Source organism: Nyctereutes procyonoides, unplaced genomic scaffold (genome assembly GCF_905146905.1).
Source record: "Nyctereutes procyonoides isolate TBG_1078 unplaced genomic scaffold, NYPRO_anot_genome, whole genome shotgun sequence".
NCBI classification, from domain to species: domain Eukaryota; kingdom Metazoa; phylum Chordata; class Mammalia; order Carnivora; family Canidae; genus Nyctereutes; species Nyctereutes procyonoides.
Genome location: NW_026575033.1, coordinates 6,618,264 through 6,634,535, shown reverse-complemented (window position 1 = coordinate 6,634,535; position 16,272 = coordinate 6,618,264). Strand labels below are relative to the sequence as shown.

Genomic DNA, 16,272 nt, shown 5'->3' with positions numbered 1-16,272 from the left:
TAGGAAATTTAGAAAAGTGGATGAATTTCAATCGTGTTTAGCTTATTAATAACATATTCATTAGAAGAAACACTATAATGATATCAAAGAATTCAGCACAATACCTGGCACATACCAGACGCTCAATAAATAGTAGTTATTAACTGATTGGACTTCAGTCTTAGAGCTATTCAAGCATATTTCCTAACATGAAAACATTAAAAAAAAAAGAATTTCCTTTTAATTAAGTAATGAAAGCTAGTAAATTGGAGACTCTCCAGATAATAGTTACATTGTATAGAATTCACAATATCAAGCAACGCTGTAAAGCTGGGAAGTGGCCTGAAATACTTAACAAGTCTTAAGGTGTTATTAGGACGCTAACATTTTTAGGATATGGAACTCATTACACATTTTTCTGCTCATTTGAATACTACGCAATGCAGAACCTTCTTTCTTTATTCTTTCGGTAGAGACGTTTTGAGGAAATGCAGATGTGAGGCACTACCCAAGGACTTTTAAACAAATATGAAGTTTAATTCAATTGTTTCCTGAGAGATTGACTTCTTGCAAAAGCCAAAGAAAATCTCTTACTAATCCAAAAGGTACAAAAAGAAGGTTGAAACCATAAAACGGGGGAGAGCTTGGTTTAGAAAAGTTAAAGTCTTTGGACAGGGATAATTACTGGGAGGCTGCGCTGTGAATTCCAGCATTCCGCTTCTGCTAAAATAAGCAGCACAATGGTCCTTTTATCTTTTTATGTTTTTACCAGGAGACTGGTGAGGCAGCTTTGATGAAGGAAATTCCTATTTACATCAAATCTAAACACCCAGGATAAATGGGCTTCCCCCCACCCCCCCCACCCTGACCGGGTCATAAAAACGATGATCTTAATAATGTGAAATCCCAAGGAACCTGTGATCTAAAGTGTCTTCTGAATTATTTTCATAAATAATATGAAACAATATTCAAGGAACCTAGGTTTGTAGCCTGGATGTGAAACAATGTAATTCCTTACTGCATGACAAGATGAGACACTTCTCCACCGTCTCTTGTTCTGCAGGGAGAAGCTCCACCCCACCCAGCAGTTCCTCTTAGTTGTAGGAATCCCTCTAGAGTGTCCCCTTGGCAAACTCCTTCTTCCTTCCAGTGACCACAAGGCTGGTGTGGTTTCCTTGTGGCACCTCTAGCCCTTGGCAGCACCACCTCACATGCTGAGGACAGAAGTGATACCCCTCGTGCCTGCAAAAGCAAAGTCAAGACCACCAATGGTGGCACAGTGGAGCTTCTCCTACCGAGGTATGAAAGCTGCTGGCACGTTTCTGTGGATAGCTCGTGTGTTGATTTTTACATGGTGACATCCAGAAACAGCCTGTTCCTCTCTTGCATCTTCCCCCATTGTGGAGCACCTCTCACCTTAAGTCTCAAGTAAGGGTCTATGCAGGTGGGGCCATGGGGAGCTCTAGTGAGGAATTCCCTTTCTCTGAACTCACTGTCCAAGGATTCTTTCCTAAGCACCACTTTTTTTTAAAGAATGAATTTATTTGGGATCCCTGGGTGGCACAGCGGTTTGGCGCCTGCCTTTGGCCCAGGGCGCGAATCTGGAGACCCTGGATTGAATCCCACGTCGGGCTCCCGGTGCATGGAGCCTGCTTCTCCCTCTGCCTATGTCTTTGCCTCTCTCTCTCTCTCTCTCTCTCTCTCTGTGACTATCATAAAATAAATAAAAATTTAAAAAAAAGATTGCTCTTTTAAAAAAAATAATAAAAAAAGAATGAATTTATTTATTCATGAGAGACACACAGAGACATGCAGAGACACAGGCAGAAGGAGAAGCAGGCTCCCTGCAAGGAGCCTGATGTGGGACTCGATCCCAGGACCCTGGGATCATGACCTGAGCCCAAGGCAGATGCTCAACCACTGAGCCACCCAGATGCCCTGCCTCACTTTTTAAAAGCCTAAGCCTACCAGATATTTTATATTCAAGCTTCAATACTCAGAGTGGCTTAAATATTTAGTTAAGTTTTACTGGTTTCAAATTCCTTACAATTAACACTTCAGTTCAATATTGAGTGTTTTTCTGCCTGCCACATACACATGCTCAGTGCATGTTTATTGACTGGGCAGACTGAATTCACTCTATGTCCCACACTGGGGGGACTCAAAGATGAGTAAGATTTGATTTCTGCCTTCAGGGATTTATTTCTAGAAAAGAAGACAAAAGGAATCATAATGTCAGTTATATCAACAGAGACAGGAATAAAATGTTTGGTGGTTAAGTCAAACATGGATCTGTGGGATATTCACTTTGAGCAATCAGTCTATCTGCCATACTCTATCTGCCAACCATTTTGAATCAGCACACATTTACCGTATCTTATTCCACATGGACATGCAATTTTCTCAAACTGTTTTTAGCACATATCCCTGTCATCTCAAGTCATCCCTCTATGGTCCATAGATAGAGCTCTGACCCGGGCTGCCTTGCATTTTAAAGAAGACCTCACAGTTGTCTTAGGGCATTCCTGATGGTTAGTCAGTTGGAGGGAGTAGGGGGAGCAGGGTATATGAGGCTGCTCTGGATGCCATAACAGCATACCACAGACTGGGAGGCCTAAACAACAGAAATTTCTCACAGTTCTGGGGGCTGGAAGCTTGAAATCAAGTGCTGGCAGGATTGTGTTTTCCTGAAGCTTCTCTCCTTGGCTTGCAGATAGCCACCTTCTTGCTATGTCTTCACAGGATCATGCCTCTGTCACACCTATCCCTGCTGTCTCTTCCTCTTATGAGGACAACAGTCCTATTGGATTAGGGCTCCCCTCTTGTGAACTTTCATCATCTTCCTAGAGGCCCTATCTTTAAGTATAGGGATTAGGACTTCAACCTATGAACCTGGGGGTGTGGGGAGTAGGGATGCAATTCAGTCAGTAACAGAAGATTCGCAGCATTAACTTAGGGGCTCGGAATTATACTCAGAAGTACCTGGATGTGGCGCAGGACTTCTTAACTGATTGTCCCTCCGTACTATTCATTTCTAAGAGAATAGAGACTTGACATCGGTAAACCTGCTTCAGAACCTTCGTGGGACACCATGGGCAGATGACTAGTTTCACAGGAGCAGTCTTCTGCTTTCAGTTCCAGATTCTTTCTTATTGTGGTAAAACACACATAAATTTTGCCACTAGTGACATTTGGCGCATTCACAGTGTTGTGCCACTATAGCTAATATCTAGTTCCAGAACATCTTCAAACCTGGAAGAAACCTCATACCGATGAAGCAGTCACTCCCTTTCTTCCCCCACTCCACTCCCTGGTAACCACGTATCTACTTTCCATCTCTATGATGGATTTCCCTATTCTGGATATTTCCTATAAAGGGAATAATGCAATATGTGCCTTTTGTGTCTGGCTTCTTTCACTTAGTATAATACTTTCCAGATTCATTCATGTTGTAGCACGTAGCAGTTCTTCCTACCTTTTTGTGGCTGAATAATATTCCAATTGCATGGATATACTACATGTTGTTTATCTGTTCATCAGTTGATGGACATTGGATGGTTTCCAATTTTTGGCTATTATGAGCATTTGTGTACAAATATATACAGGGTCATAGGCTTTCATTTTTTAAGATTTTATTTATTTATTTATTTGAGAGAGAGTGTGTGTGTGCGCGCATGTGTGTGTGTGTGCACTAGTGGGAGTAGGAGCAGAGGGAGAGGGAGAGGGAGAGTCTCAAGCCAACTCTGTTCTGAGTGTGAAGACTGACATGGGGCTCGATCCCACAACTCTGGGATCATGACCTGAGCCAAAATCAAGAGTTGGATGCCTAATTGACTGCGTCAATGATCCTGGTGCCCCCAGGATCATATGTTTTCAATTCTTTTGAGTACATATACATAGGAGTGGAATTGCAGGCTCATATGGTAATTCTATGTCTAACTTTTTAAGGAAATGTCAAACTGTTTTGCACAGTGGTTGCAACATTTTCTATTCCCACTGGCAATGTGTAAGGGTTCCCATTTCTCCATATCCTCTCCAATCCTTGTTGTTTTCTGATTATCATTATTTTTATTATTGCCATCCTAGCAGGTGTGACATGGCATCTCATTGTGATTTTGATGTTCATTTCCTAATGACTAACAATGTTGAGTATCTTTTCATGTGTTTGTTAGTTGTTGGAGAAATATGTATTCAAGCCCTTTGCCTGCTATTTGAGTGATTTGTCTTTTTGTTATTGATTTGTATATATACTCTGGATACTAGACTCTTACCAGGTATGCAATTGGCAAATATTTGCTGTAGGCTTTTGATGCCAGGTTGATTTTGTTTATGCCACCCTTTTAGATATTCCTGCATTACTGGAAGACGTCCTGGCTGGCTTGTAACTCTGTTTCCCCCCGAAATAATAATAACAATAGTAAACATCAAAATCAATATAAAAATGGTTCATTAAAACTCTGGAGTTAGGGGTAAGGGTGTGGGAGGGAAAGAAGAATGTCAAATGTTTAAAGTCAATGGTAGATGAGAAAAAAAAGATTTTTTTAGGATTTATTTATTTATTTATTTATTTATTTATTTATTTGAGAGAGAGAGCACACCGGCATGAGCAGGGGGAGAGGTGGAGGGAGAGGGAGAAGCAGACTCACTACTGTGTGTCCAGCTGGACTAGGGTCTGGAGACGGGGCTCAACCTCACAACCCTGAGATCATGACCCAAGCCGAAATCAAGAGTCTATCACTTAACTGACTGAGCCACCCAGGCATCCAGAGGAAAAAAAAAGAATTTAAAATATGGGAATTACTTTGCGAAAGTCAGTATATTAATTACAAGGGAAAAAAATAGGAGGATGAAAGATGAGAAATTTAAAATCAACAAGAAAGAATTTTTTTTCAAAAAAAAAGAATTTTTTTCAAAATTTAATGACAATTTTTATTTTCAGATGAGGTTAGGTAACCATGAGGCAAAATTAAAAGAAAAGTAAATTAGCATATTTGTTTGGGTTTGAGGTCTCATTTGTTAACACAAACACTTTAACTTAAAAGAACTTCTGGCAAACCAAATGTGAATTTTCAGTACTACTCGTATTTATAAAAGAGAAAGGAAAAAAAAATGAATGAACCCAGTGAAAGCCATTCTTCCTAAACAGACTGCTGACTGGTGTACAGATGGTAAGAACCTTCTGCTCTTGCTGAAACTTCCAGAACAACACTGTAGCTCTTGCAGCATTTAGAACTGCCAGCCAAATGAAATATGATTACCTCCATATGATTTGTGTCAACTCCAGTTAGCAAAGGTATAAGTAATCATTTCTTTAGTTATAGGACTTTCTACTTGTACTTTTAAAGATATGTCAGCAGTTTGCATTTAAATCAATTGCATTTTATTCATATATAAAGGCACAGACTGAAAGACAAGGTTACCTGAAAAGATACCTCTGCAGTGAACGTCTATAGAATTAAACTTTTTGAAAAGGAAGAGGGGACTCTTTCATATGTGTTTAAATATATTTTGGCAGTCGGCCTGACATTTAGTTTTGATTATAATAAATTATTATTACAACTACCTGTATGTTATGTTTTCTAGTTATAGTTTCTCAGAAGAGACTAGTAAAATTAGTTTAGGCTCTCTGTTAAGGACAGTGAGGGAATTTCTTTTTATTTCTTATGGAAGGAGCAAGACCAACTTAATATCTCCCAGTAGCACCTCCCAGACAGAAGCACAATAAGTATTTGACAACTTATTTTATACAATTTTAATACAACATACTGGAGACACAAATTAAAAGTAAAAACAAGCCAGAGGGAGGAACAGGTGATTTAAAGGATCCAAGCCTTGAAGACAATCAGCAATCAACACCACATAAAGTAACTATGAAACAAACAGGCCTTAGGGGCACCTAGGTGGCACAGTGGTTCAGCGTCTGCCTTTGGCTCAGGGCGTGATCCCGGGGTCCTGGGATCGAGTCCCGCATCAGGCTACCTGTGTGGAGCCTGCTTCTCCCTCTGCTTCTGTCTCTACCTCTCTGTGTGCGTCTCTCATGAATAAATAAAATCTTAAAAAAAAAAGAGAGAAACCGGCCTTAATTTTTTTTTAAAGATTTCATTTTTTTATTTTATTTTTTTAGAGAGAGAGAGTGAGCGCGATGGGGGGGGGGGCGGGGGAGCAGAGCAGGAGGGGGAGGGAGGAAGAAAGAATCTCAAACAGTATGCTGGCTGAGCGCAGAGCCTGACACAGGACTGGATCTCACGACTCTGAGATGATGGCCTGAGCCAAAACCAAGAGCTGGAAGCTCAACCAACTGAGCCACCTAGGTGCCCCAGGTCTCTTTAATTTTCAAGGAACAAAGGAACATATCAATAAAAAGGACAATGAATTTGTTCATAGCTCTGCACTTTGAAGCTTACCGGTGACCAAACCGTGAACTGTTTGGGAAAAATATATTGTGTTGAAACTGTGGCACTACTAGGTCACCGAATCAATTCCAACATGAAAATGTTCAATGTTGCTTTCTTCATAAATAAATGCTGACAAACTGTCATGTTTTGGACAAGAGAATAATGGTCAGTGGAAGAAGAGTACGGTATAGGTACTGACTAGAGAAATGTACAATTGTTTTGCAGTCACTTTTTTTTCCCCAAAGGAAAAAAAAAGGTAAGGGTATTAACCCTCTGAACTCCACCGAAATTAATTTATGGTGCCACAGGAAAATAATGATACCTAAACATCTGGAGATTGGCATAGAGTTCATAGTTAATCCAGGGTTTACTGTGGTGGAGACTGGGGAGACTAGCAGTGAGGCGGACTGGGCTAGAACTCTGATGCAGTCCAGGCAAATGGACAATTTCTATGTGCATGGGTTGGGCCAGTTATCCTCACTAGGAAAATGAGGATAGTGACTATGTCTTCATATGTGTGTTGCCCGGATTACATGAGGCTATGCAGGTAAGCCTCAGCTCAGTGTCTGGTGCAGAATAAGCCCTCAGTAAACTTAGCTAATAGGATCTATGAAGAAAATGACTCAGTCTGAAATAATTGGGTCTTCCCTCACTTTCTTCTGGTCTAATTTTTTTTTAAAGATTTTATTTATGAGAGAGAGAGCACAAGCGTTGGAGAGGGAGAAGCAGAGCGCCCATCCAGCGGGGAGGCAATGCTGCGCTGGATCCCAGGGCCCTGGGACCATGACCTGAACCAACATCAGCTGCTTAACCACCTGAGCCCCCCGGGCGCTCCTCTTATGGTCTAACTTAGTGCCATTCCTCTGATAACTTTTCTGACCTTCCCACCCTGGTCACCCCCAGGTTATATGCTTAAATCGACCCTGTACACTATCAGGCACAGCCTTTATCATACATTATCTTTGTTTATTCAACTCTTTTGTCTCTCTGTCCAATTTGTTTTGCCCCAGGGACTCGGAGCTCTGTTTGAAGGGAATATCCATGATGTCTGGATTCTCATCCCTAGCACCCAACAGAGTATACTTCCTGGAAGACTTTAACATGTGTTTGTTGGATGAATAATTTGTCACTGAAATTCTGTCAACATATGGGGTCAAGAAAAGTTGGTGGCGGGTGCGTTTACAATACATAATTTTATAAAGCTAAAAACGCCCCCTCCCCCCCCCCAACAATGAAATTACGTGCAGTCCTTGGAGAGAGGCTTAGTGAAAAGAATGAGGTCTTCACTGGGGGTGAGTAAGAGGGCAGGTTTTTCTCCTTTGAGTGGATTTTGCTGGGCCGAGGAGGAGAACACCGAGCACGTCTGTGTCGGCGCCCGGAGCCGGCCTGCACAGCGCCCAGGGGCTGTTCGCACCGCGCGGTCCTTTGCCGAGAACGCAAACTGCCTCGGGTTCTGCGGCCGCGGGCTTGGACCGGACCTTCGTGGTCACCGCATCCCAGGCTCCGCTTTACAGACGCGGCCAACAGGGAGCGGTGCTTCCCTCCTGGTGGGGCTGGGCCCAAGAACCGGGTCTGCTGACCTTCCAGACCGTGTCGGAGGGGTCACTCGTTCTTTCAAAAATAATCGCTGCTGCGTCAATAGCATCAGCACCTGTGGTTTCAGCTTCCGCGAGGGAGAAGCCATTAACTTCTCCTTCGCCAAAGCCGCGTCTCGGGTCTCGTGAGCCCTGTCTTCCTCCTGGCTGCAGCTGTCTGCTCCCGTGAGGCACGTGTTGAACGGAGGCACCTTTCTGCCTCAGCCCAGTAGTAAGCGGCCCCGGCCGAGTAAGGGAAGAGAGAGTTCGCCCAGATCCTCCAGGCGGTGGCCGCGTTTGCAGCGTTGATCCTGGAGGCCCCTCGTTGCCCCGGCGCAGGCCCGGGGCGCGCCCTGCACACCCCCGTGGGCGGCCCGGGCCCGCCGACGCCCGCACGAGCCGCGGGAAGCGGGGGAGACGCTGGGCCCGCGTGGCAGCTGCGCCGCCCGAACGGGAAGCGATTCTAATCCTTCCTCTGGGGGAAGTTTTGAGGGTCGGATCGAGAGCCGGGGGCCTCCCCGCCCCGGCGGCTCCTCCGCGCCCCGCGTCCTCCCGCGGCCCCGCGGGCGTCGGAAGGCCCCGGGCTCGCGGCGTCCGGGGCGGCGGGCGGCGGGCGGCGGGCGGCGGGCGGCGGGGAGGAGGGCAGCCCGCCCCGCGCATGCGCAGCCGCCCGGCCGGCCCCTCTTAAGAGCGCCGCGCAGCGCCCGGGCGAGCGCAGTGGGGGCTGGCGCGGAGCCGGGCGCCGCTTCCGCGCTTCCCCGCTTCCGCGCTTCCCCGCTTCCGCGCTTCCCCGCTTCCCCGCGGCCGCGAGGGCCGACACTTCCCTGGGAGGCTCCGGCCCGTGCGCCCCTCCCGAAGGAAGCGGCGGCCCGGGCGGGCGGGCCGGACGGAGGCTGCCCGGCTCCCACGGGAGCGAGCTGCCGCCGGGGGCCAGGGGCCGCGGGCCGGGGCCGGGGGCGAGCCGCCCGCCTGCACCCGCGCCCAGCAGCAGCCGCCCGGCCGGCTCCCGGGGCTGCGCCGGCGGCACTGGCCCGCGGCCCCGCGGACGCCCCGCGGACGGGAGCGCTGCGCCGGCGGCGCGGCCGGAGCCATGCGGACGGAGCTCGGGGCTGGGCGGGCTGAGCGCGGCCGGTCGCTGCACTTGCTGCCCGGAGCCCTGCGCGCGCTGCCCGCCTCCGCGGCCCCTTCTCGCCGCCCGAGCGGGGCGTAAGGGAGGGAGGCGCTCCCGGACTCGACTCGGGCGCCGGACCCCGAGGCCTCCGCTCGCGGCAGCGCCCCGGCTTCGGGTGGGCAGCGGGAGGGAGCGTCCCCTCGGGGATGCGCGGGGAGGCTCCGGCCGCGGGTGACGCCTCCCGGGGCTGCGGCACGGCCGCTCCGGGGCCGCTCTGACCGCGCGCCCCGACAGCCCCAGCAGCAGCGCGCGCCCCAGCAGCGCCCGCCCGCCCGCCCGCCCTCCAGGCAGCGCCCCCGGCGCCGGGCCGCCCGGCCGAGGGAGGGATGGCTTAGGACTCGGGCGTCCTCCGCTCCGGACTCGGCGGCAGGGGCCGGGGGCCGGGTCGGCGCCGCCGCGGAGCCCGCCGTGCGCCCCCTGGAGCCGCGCCGCCCGCGCCGGGGTGGTGCCATGTGGGGCGGACGCGGCTCGCCCGCCGCCGCGCCCCGGAGCGCCGCCTCGCTGCTGCAGCTGCTGCTGGCCGCGCTGCTGGCGGCGGGGGCGCGGGCGAGCGGCGAGTACTGCCACGGCTGGCTGGACGCGCAGGGCGTCTGGCGCCTCGGCTTCCAGTGCCCCGAGCGCTTCGACGGCGGCGACGCCACCATCTGCTGCGGCAGCTGCGCGCTGCGCTACTGCTGCTCCAGCGCCGAGGCGCGCCTGGACCAGGGCGGCTGCGACAACGACCGGCAGCAGGGCGCGGGCGAGCCGGGCCGCGCGGACAAGGACGGCCCCGACGGCGCGGCAGGTAGGGCGCGCGGCTCGGAGCGCGGCGGGGCGGGCGCGGGCGCACCCCGGCCCAGCTGTCAACTCGTGCTGAGCGGTGCACCGAGCCTCGGTTTCCCCGTCCGTCACCCATAGACTGGCTGGGCTTGGACCAGAAAACCACCCACCCACGTAAGGCAGCGTGGGGGTGCAGACGTTCCCGCAGGCCTCCTGGCCGGGGACCTCGGTTTCCCCTGCCACACCTCCTGCCTTCGTGGGTCTAACTCCTAGTAAGGGTGAGCGTCGTGGTGGTACCTGGGGAAATGGCGAGGGCGCCTCGTCCAGGGCAGGCAGCTCCTCAGGACCTTCCCGTGGGATGCTGCGCTGTGCCAGACCCCGGGGCATTCCCATCCCCTGGAACACTTGGCTGCAGGGCCCCGGGCCTCTCTGGTTTCTGGGCGGTTCTCCTGACCGCTCAGACTTGGTAGGTGTGACATTAGAGCCATGCCCAAGCTTGCTCTTTGTGGTTTTAGTTGTTTTTTTTTCTTTTTCTTTTTCTTTTTAAAATTCTATATTTTTTTCAAGTTGCCAAAGCCAGAGCTGGAAACCTAAACAAATCCACGAACGAATTTGATAGATTGCACTTCCTTCATTCTTCAGAAACCTCACAGACTGTCTCCCTTGACGGTCTGCACTAGTGTGTGCTTGAGGACAGAAGGGAGGATTTAGCATCGGGCTAGAGGTGGAGGTCAAATGGCAGACGCGTCATGGATGGAGGTCTCCTTCTGCAGCTGCTTCTGCTAAGGAGAGGACTTCTTATCAGTGCGCTGAGCCAGGGTTTAAGCTGCCTGAGCTTTGGCACTGCGTGGCCCGTGTTTACAGAACTGTCTCCTGGGCCTGGTAAGAGGCCACTCTTCAGGGCTGTTCCCTTTGCAGTCAGGCTTTTTATGAGCAAGTTACTCCTATTGTCCCCCGGCCTTGACTCTGAAGAGTACAGAACCGAGAGTAGTAATTCCAGAACAGGTGCCATCTTAAAGCTCGAGCTCGTTGTTGCAGGGTGTGTGGTGGTGGGATAGAACCTTGAGAAATGAGCCAAAGACAGAACTGCTCCCTTGAAGTGTCTGCTAAGTTGGGCTCATCAGCAGTCTCTAAAAAGTTGGGGTTGACTTTGGACAAAGCAGGAGGCAGCTGACGTTTCATGAGGCACATTTCATGATGTGCGTGGGTGCCTTCTTCACTCTAGTTTTAAATCTTTTTCCTGAAAAGTCTGTTCTTCTCACTTCTCTCCTACAGTCCAGAAGGACAACATGCCTAATCAAGTGGTGCGGAGAGTTTATGGGGAGCGCTGCATTCTTCACCTCTGTGCAGTTATTTACTTTCCTCGTTAAAAATCCTGGAAGGAGAAATAGTTCTTTCTGCCCCAAACTCATTCTGTGAACTTACACTGCTTTCAGCTAGTTTCTGCTATGTTTGGAGCTTTTTTTTTTTTTTTTTTTTTTTTTTTTTACTTTTGTTTACATCCTAATAAGGTATTTGGAGAATGAAATGTTTATCACCTGCGTCCCTGCTCCAGTGTGTTACTGCTAGCCTGATAGAACGGTACCATGGTCTGAACACCTGCTGTGCTGCGAGCTCTGGAGCAAGTGTTTCTATCTGTTAAGGGGGGGCACTGTGTAAATGCAGTGTTTATTCCTCAGCAGTGAAGGTTTAGGAAATCTTCAAATGCCAGCCTTTGGTGAAATACCAAGCAAAGTTTTACTTCATGAGGCATTATTCTCCCAGGACTCCGTGTGGCCCTATGTTCTCAAAACCCCGCCGTCAGGAATATCGGAGTGCTGATAATTAGAAAGGCCACTGCTCTAAGACACGGTTCAAGGGTACTTGATGAATTTGACCTCAGAGGTGCAGGAGAAATGGGCCTTTCCCCCAAGTGCTGTCCTGTACACTGCGCTGGCCCTGTGCTTGGCTGGGACTGGGGAGCCCTGGTTCCTGTCCTTATGTATTTTCCGATCAAATAGTCAAGGCAGTGGGCGGGAGCACACCCAAAATACCGGTGCCTGGGTGGCTCATAGGGCTAAGCGTCTGCCTTCGGCTTGGGTCATGATCCCGGGGTCCTGGGATCAAGCGCTCAGCAAGGAGTTTGCTTCTCCCTCTGCCTCTTCCTCCTCCCTCAAATAAATATAATCTTTTAAGAACCCTGATTCTTTGTAACATAGGGTGGAAGCCTGCAACAGTGGCCCTGAGGCATTCTGCAGCCTCCTCTCTGCCCCCATCAGCCAGTGTGTCTGGCTTCTGGAAGCCCTAGAGTGCTAGCCCTATGGCTTCCAAAAGCATGCTTTAAGTAAAAGTGGAGCTACCAACTAAGGAAAGATGTTATTTTCATCTTTCACATTGCTTTTGCAGAATAAACCTCACTTGTTAAATATAATGCCTACTGCTCTATGGTCTGCAGGCTTTCCCTGTGGCTCTTCACACACAACCCAATGCTGTTAAGTCCAGGTGTCACCAGTCCACTTCGGCCACCCTGGTCCCACCTGGGTGCCTTCTTGATCACTGGGGGTGGCTCTTCCTGGAACAAAGGTCTCATTGCTCCCAACATTTGTTCTCCTTGGTCCAGTGTTTCGTGCTGACCTGTAGCCTGGAATAACTTCCCTCTTGGGAAGTCACTTCCTCCCCTACCATGCAGCGTGTGTGGTAGGCCCAAGGACCAGTCCTCAGAGGCAAGTGAGTGTAGAGGGTGCTTTGTTTTTTTGTTTTTTACCCTTTGACCTCTGTGCCTTACATTACAGGTTTGGTCAAATTTAGGTCATGGCTAGACCTAAATTTTTTATTTATTTTTTAAAGATTTTATTTATTTGTGTGGGAGAGAGAGAAAACAAGAGCAGGGGGAGTGGGAGAGGGAGAAGCAGGCTCCCTGCTGAACAGGGAGCCCAATGCCGGGCTTGATCCCAGGACCCCAGGACCCCAGGATCATGACCTGAGCCGAAGGCAGATGCTTAACTGACTGAGCCACCCAGGTGCCCCTAAAAGAAGAGCTCAAAAGTGGCAAAAGAGGTTTGTAAAGAATATAATTTTCTGGGGGGGGAAAAAGACTCTTAAACAATGTAATTCATTTCTATACAGGTCCTACAGCTATTTGTGAGGGCAGACTTAAGTTTGAGCAGTTTAGTTATTGTAGGAATCTCAGAAGTCTCAGGACATAAAATTCATATTTTTGCTAAATTGGACATCTGTCTCAGCCGTGTTGGGTGGGCCAGCCTAGCTGCGAATGTTAACCATTTTGCTCTGGGTGGTGCCGAGGGGGCCCTAGCACCTGCCCTGAGTGCCTACAAAGGACAGGGCATCCCATGGGCTGCTAAGAAGCACACAGACAGGCCCAGCCAAGGAGGCCCAGCTCTGGTCCTTCAGTGCAAGGTGTGGGTGTTGCTCATTTATGTATCTCTGCTGCCAAGCACCTATTTTTACTGCATTCTTAGAATAAATCATGATGATGTGTTTTTACCCTTTAGTCCCCATCTACGTGCCATTCCTCATTGTTGGGTCCGTCTTTGTCGCCTTCATCATCTTGGGGTCCCTGGTGGCTGCTTGTTGCTGCAGATGTCTCCGGCCTAAGCAGGAGCCCCAGCAGAGCCGCGCCCCCGGAGGGAACCGCCTGATGGAGACCATCCCCATGATCCCCAGTGCCAGCACTTCAAGGGGTTCGTCCTCCCGCCAGTCCAGCACAGCTGCCAGCTCCAGTTCTAGTGCCAACTCGGGGGCCAGGGCGCCCCCAACAAGGTCACAGACCAACTGCTGCTTGCCCGAGGGGACCATGAACAACGTGTATGTCAACATGCCCACAAATTTCTCTGTGCTGAACTGTCAGCAGGCCACCCAGATTGTGCCCCATCAAGGGCAGTACCTACATCCCCCGTATGTGGGGTACACGGTACAGCATGACTCGGTGCCTATGACTCCTGTGCCCCCTTTTCTGGACAGCCTGCAGACGGGCTACAGGCAGATCCAGGCACCCTTCCCTCACACTAACAGCGAACAGAAGATGTACCCGGCTGTGACTGTGTAACCCGGGGCGCGACCAGGCTCCTAATGAGATAGGAGCACGGAGAAGCTATGCACTTGGACCAAAGGATCTAAGCGGAGGTCTGCCCACGTTGCTGGTGCGGACACCCCCCTTCTCCTCGATGGCTTCGTTTGCCCCCAAGTGTATGAAACATTTCTTTCCAAGTTAGCCTTTCTGGATGTTTCCTCCCAGCGCATGATTGATTTCCGATGGAAAAAAGCATCTGGAGATGCCCATGTTGTTACCAGTGGTTGTGTGACAGATGCTTGGGCCTTATATGCTCCTGAGGTCTGGCTGTCAGAAGAATTTTGTGACGGGATAGACTAAGGGTTCTCACTGTATCCTTATTATTTTCTCTTTTTGTTTTTTACTGTACAAGATCAGAATACTTGTTCCCTCCCTTTTACCTGGGTAAGATTTTTATAAGCATCCAAGTTTCAGGGGAAGATGTAAAGAACAAAACTATTATAAAGGGAAATCCAGTAGGAACTCCCTGAGATTAGTCCTCTATCTCAGTGTTTCACAGGCACATCTTCATTACATTGTAAAAAGATATATATATTTTGTCTATTTTTGTGCTTTGGGGGGGGTCTATTTTGTGCTTTTTTACCTTGTGTAGAGATCTTATTACAAAGTGATTTTCTACATTAAAAAGAGACTGAAAGAAATTGTATAGTTACTTAACTAATGACATTTCAGAACTCTGGGATTATTTCAATCTTGGAAGTAGCCAGTGGCGTAGTAATACAACCATTCATCTCACTCTTGATCATATCATCTAATTTTCTGGCATCAGAGTGACATCTGAGAAGTAATTAGATTTTTTTTTTTTTTTTTTTTTTATTGAAATCCTAAACAGTCACCTGCTACTTCTCCAAGTTACTTTGAATTTTACCGTGTGGTATGGCTTGTCATTCATTCTATTTGGCTTCAGGATCCCCATGTCTGTATGGTACTGTGTGCAGGTAATTACTGTTATTAATGAAGATCAGCATTTCTGCCTAGATCTGATAAAAACATTCTCTTGTTTTCCTATAAAAATTCAAAGAAATGGTTTACAAAGATACTTCATATAGCTTCTCAGCCATAACCTGAGACTTGGGATGAAATTTAAACCACAAATAGAATTCACTTTGCAAATCATAAGGCTTTTTATAGTCTTGTTATCAAAATGGCTTATTTTTCAGGCAGTGAGGACTGTTGAGTCAAGAGAACAGCTTTTCAAAGAGAATACTGCCTTTCTTTCCTCTCGAGGTTAGTTTTGTTTTCCTCTCTTAGTTCTCAACAAGCACTGTATTCATTACTAGTGTTCTGAATTATGAAATTTAAGTGAGTCTCTGTATTGTTTACTTGAAAGAAGTAAATCTAAGTATGTGCAAGCAAATTTCCAACTGCTGGCAAAACCGAGATTTGCAATTAAACAAAAACGTTGTAAGGTATGGTCTTAGACACATTTATATCTATCGTTTATTTATCTACCCGTCCATCCATTCATTATCTACCCTGTTCTCTCCTCTCTATCATCCCCCTCTCTCATGACTGAATGATGTAAAACCATTGTTGGCAAGTGGTGTCAATGAAGATGCTCAAATTTTTTTAAGCAACAAAGGCAGGGGAAATCATTTTACTTACTAATAAATATTTTATGGTATGAATTCCAAGGGAGTTGGGTTTTTTTCATTTTTGTTTTACTTGGTAACTTTTCAGATGGTTTATTAAAACTAGTAACGTAATAAAATGGCTAAAGAATGATAAATATTGCTTTCTAGAACCAAGAGCCTACCTTTAAAAGTAATCAATATCAGCAAAATTTTTATGTACATTCTATTAGTATTATTTCACGTATTCCATGGAAAGTGTTGACAACACAAAAGATTCAGTCTTCTGGGATTACTGTAGTATGTGGCTAATGCATGTTCTAAACCTTGTCCTTGATGGAGGATTCTGGGTTATTAAAGTAAAATTCCTAGAAATGTGAAGACAAAAAGGACCTCAGGGATCACTCAGCCTAGAGATTGGCAAACTTTTTTTTTTTCTGGGCAGGGGCCAGAGAGTAAATATTTTAGGTTTTGCAGGCCAGATGGTCTCTACCAACTATTTGACTCTGCCATCGTCACACAAGGCAGCCATGGGGATACATAAACATAGGAGTATGGCCGTGTTCCAATTAACACCTTACTGATGGACACTGATGTTTGAATTCCATACAATTTTCATACGTCACAAAATACTTGTTTTTTCTCAACAATTTCAAAATGTAAAAACCGTTCTAAACTCTCGGGCCATAAAAACCAGGCGGTGGGCCAGATTTGGCCATTGGTCTTTGCTCATCAATCCGTAGTCTAGTCCACC

The 16,272-nt window shown here is 48.0% G+C and overlaps 2 protein-coding genes across 2 annotated transcripts; one reads left to right on the top strand and one right to left on the bottom strand.

The window, feature by feature from the left end:
• Positions 1–8,169: 8,169 nt before the first annotated feature.
• LOC129504491 (translation initiation factor IF-2-like) lies at positions 8,170–9,450 on the bottom strand (the record flags this gene model as incomplete). The annotated part of the gene is made up of 2 exons (XM_055317213.1): positions 8,170–8,423; positions 8,628–9,450. Coding segments are annotated over 2 exons (1,077 nt in total), but the record flags the coding sequence as incomplete, so codon positions are not given.
• A 39-nt stretch (positions 9,451–9,489) lies between these two features.
• Positions 9,490–15,581, top strand: SHISA2 (shisa family member 2). The gene is made up of 2 exons (XM_055317460.1): positions 9,490–9,903; positions 13,370–15,581. The coding sequence occupies exons 1-2, from the start codon at positions 9,570–9,572 to the stop codon at positions 13,921–13,923; spliced, it is 888 nt and encodes a 295-aa protein (XP_055173435.1). The 5' UTR covers positions 9,490–9,569; the 3' UTR covers positions 13,924–15,581.
• Positions 15,582–16,272: the final 691 nt, after the last annotated feature.

Bases quoted from the DNA above. Each gene is read 5' to 3' on its own strand.
- SHISA2 (XM_055317460.1), top strand. From the start codon at position 9,570: ATGTGGGGCGGACGCGGCTCGCCCGCCGCCGCGCCCCGGAGCGCCGCC. The intron at 9,904-13,369 runs GTAGGGCGCGCG...TTTACCCTTTAG, and splicing joins CGGCCCCGACGGCGCGGCAG to TCCCCATCTACGTGCCATTC.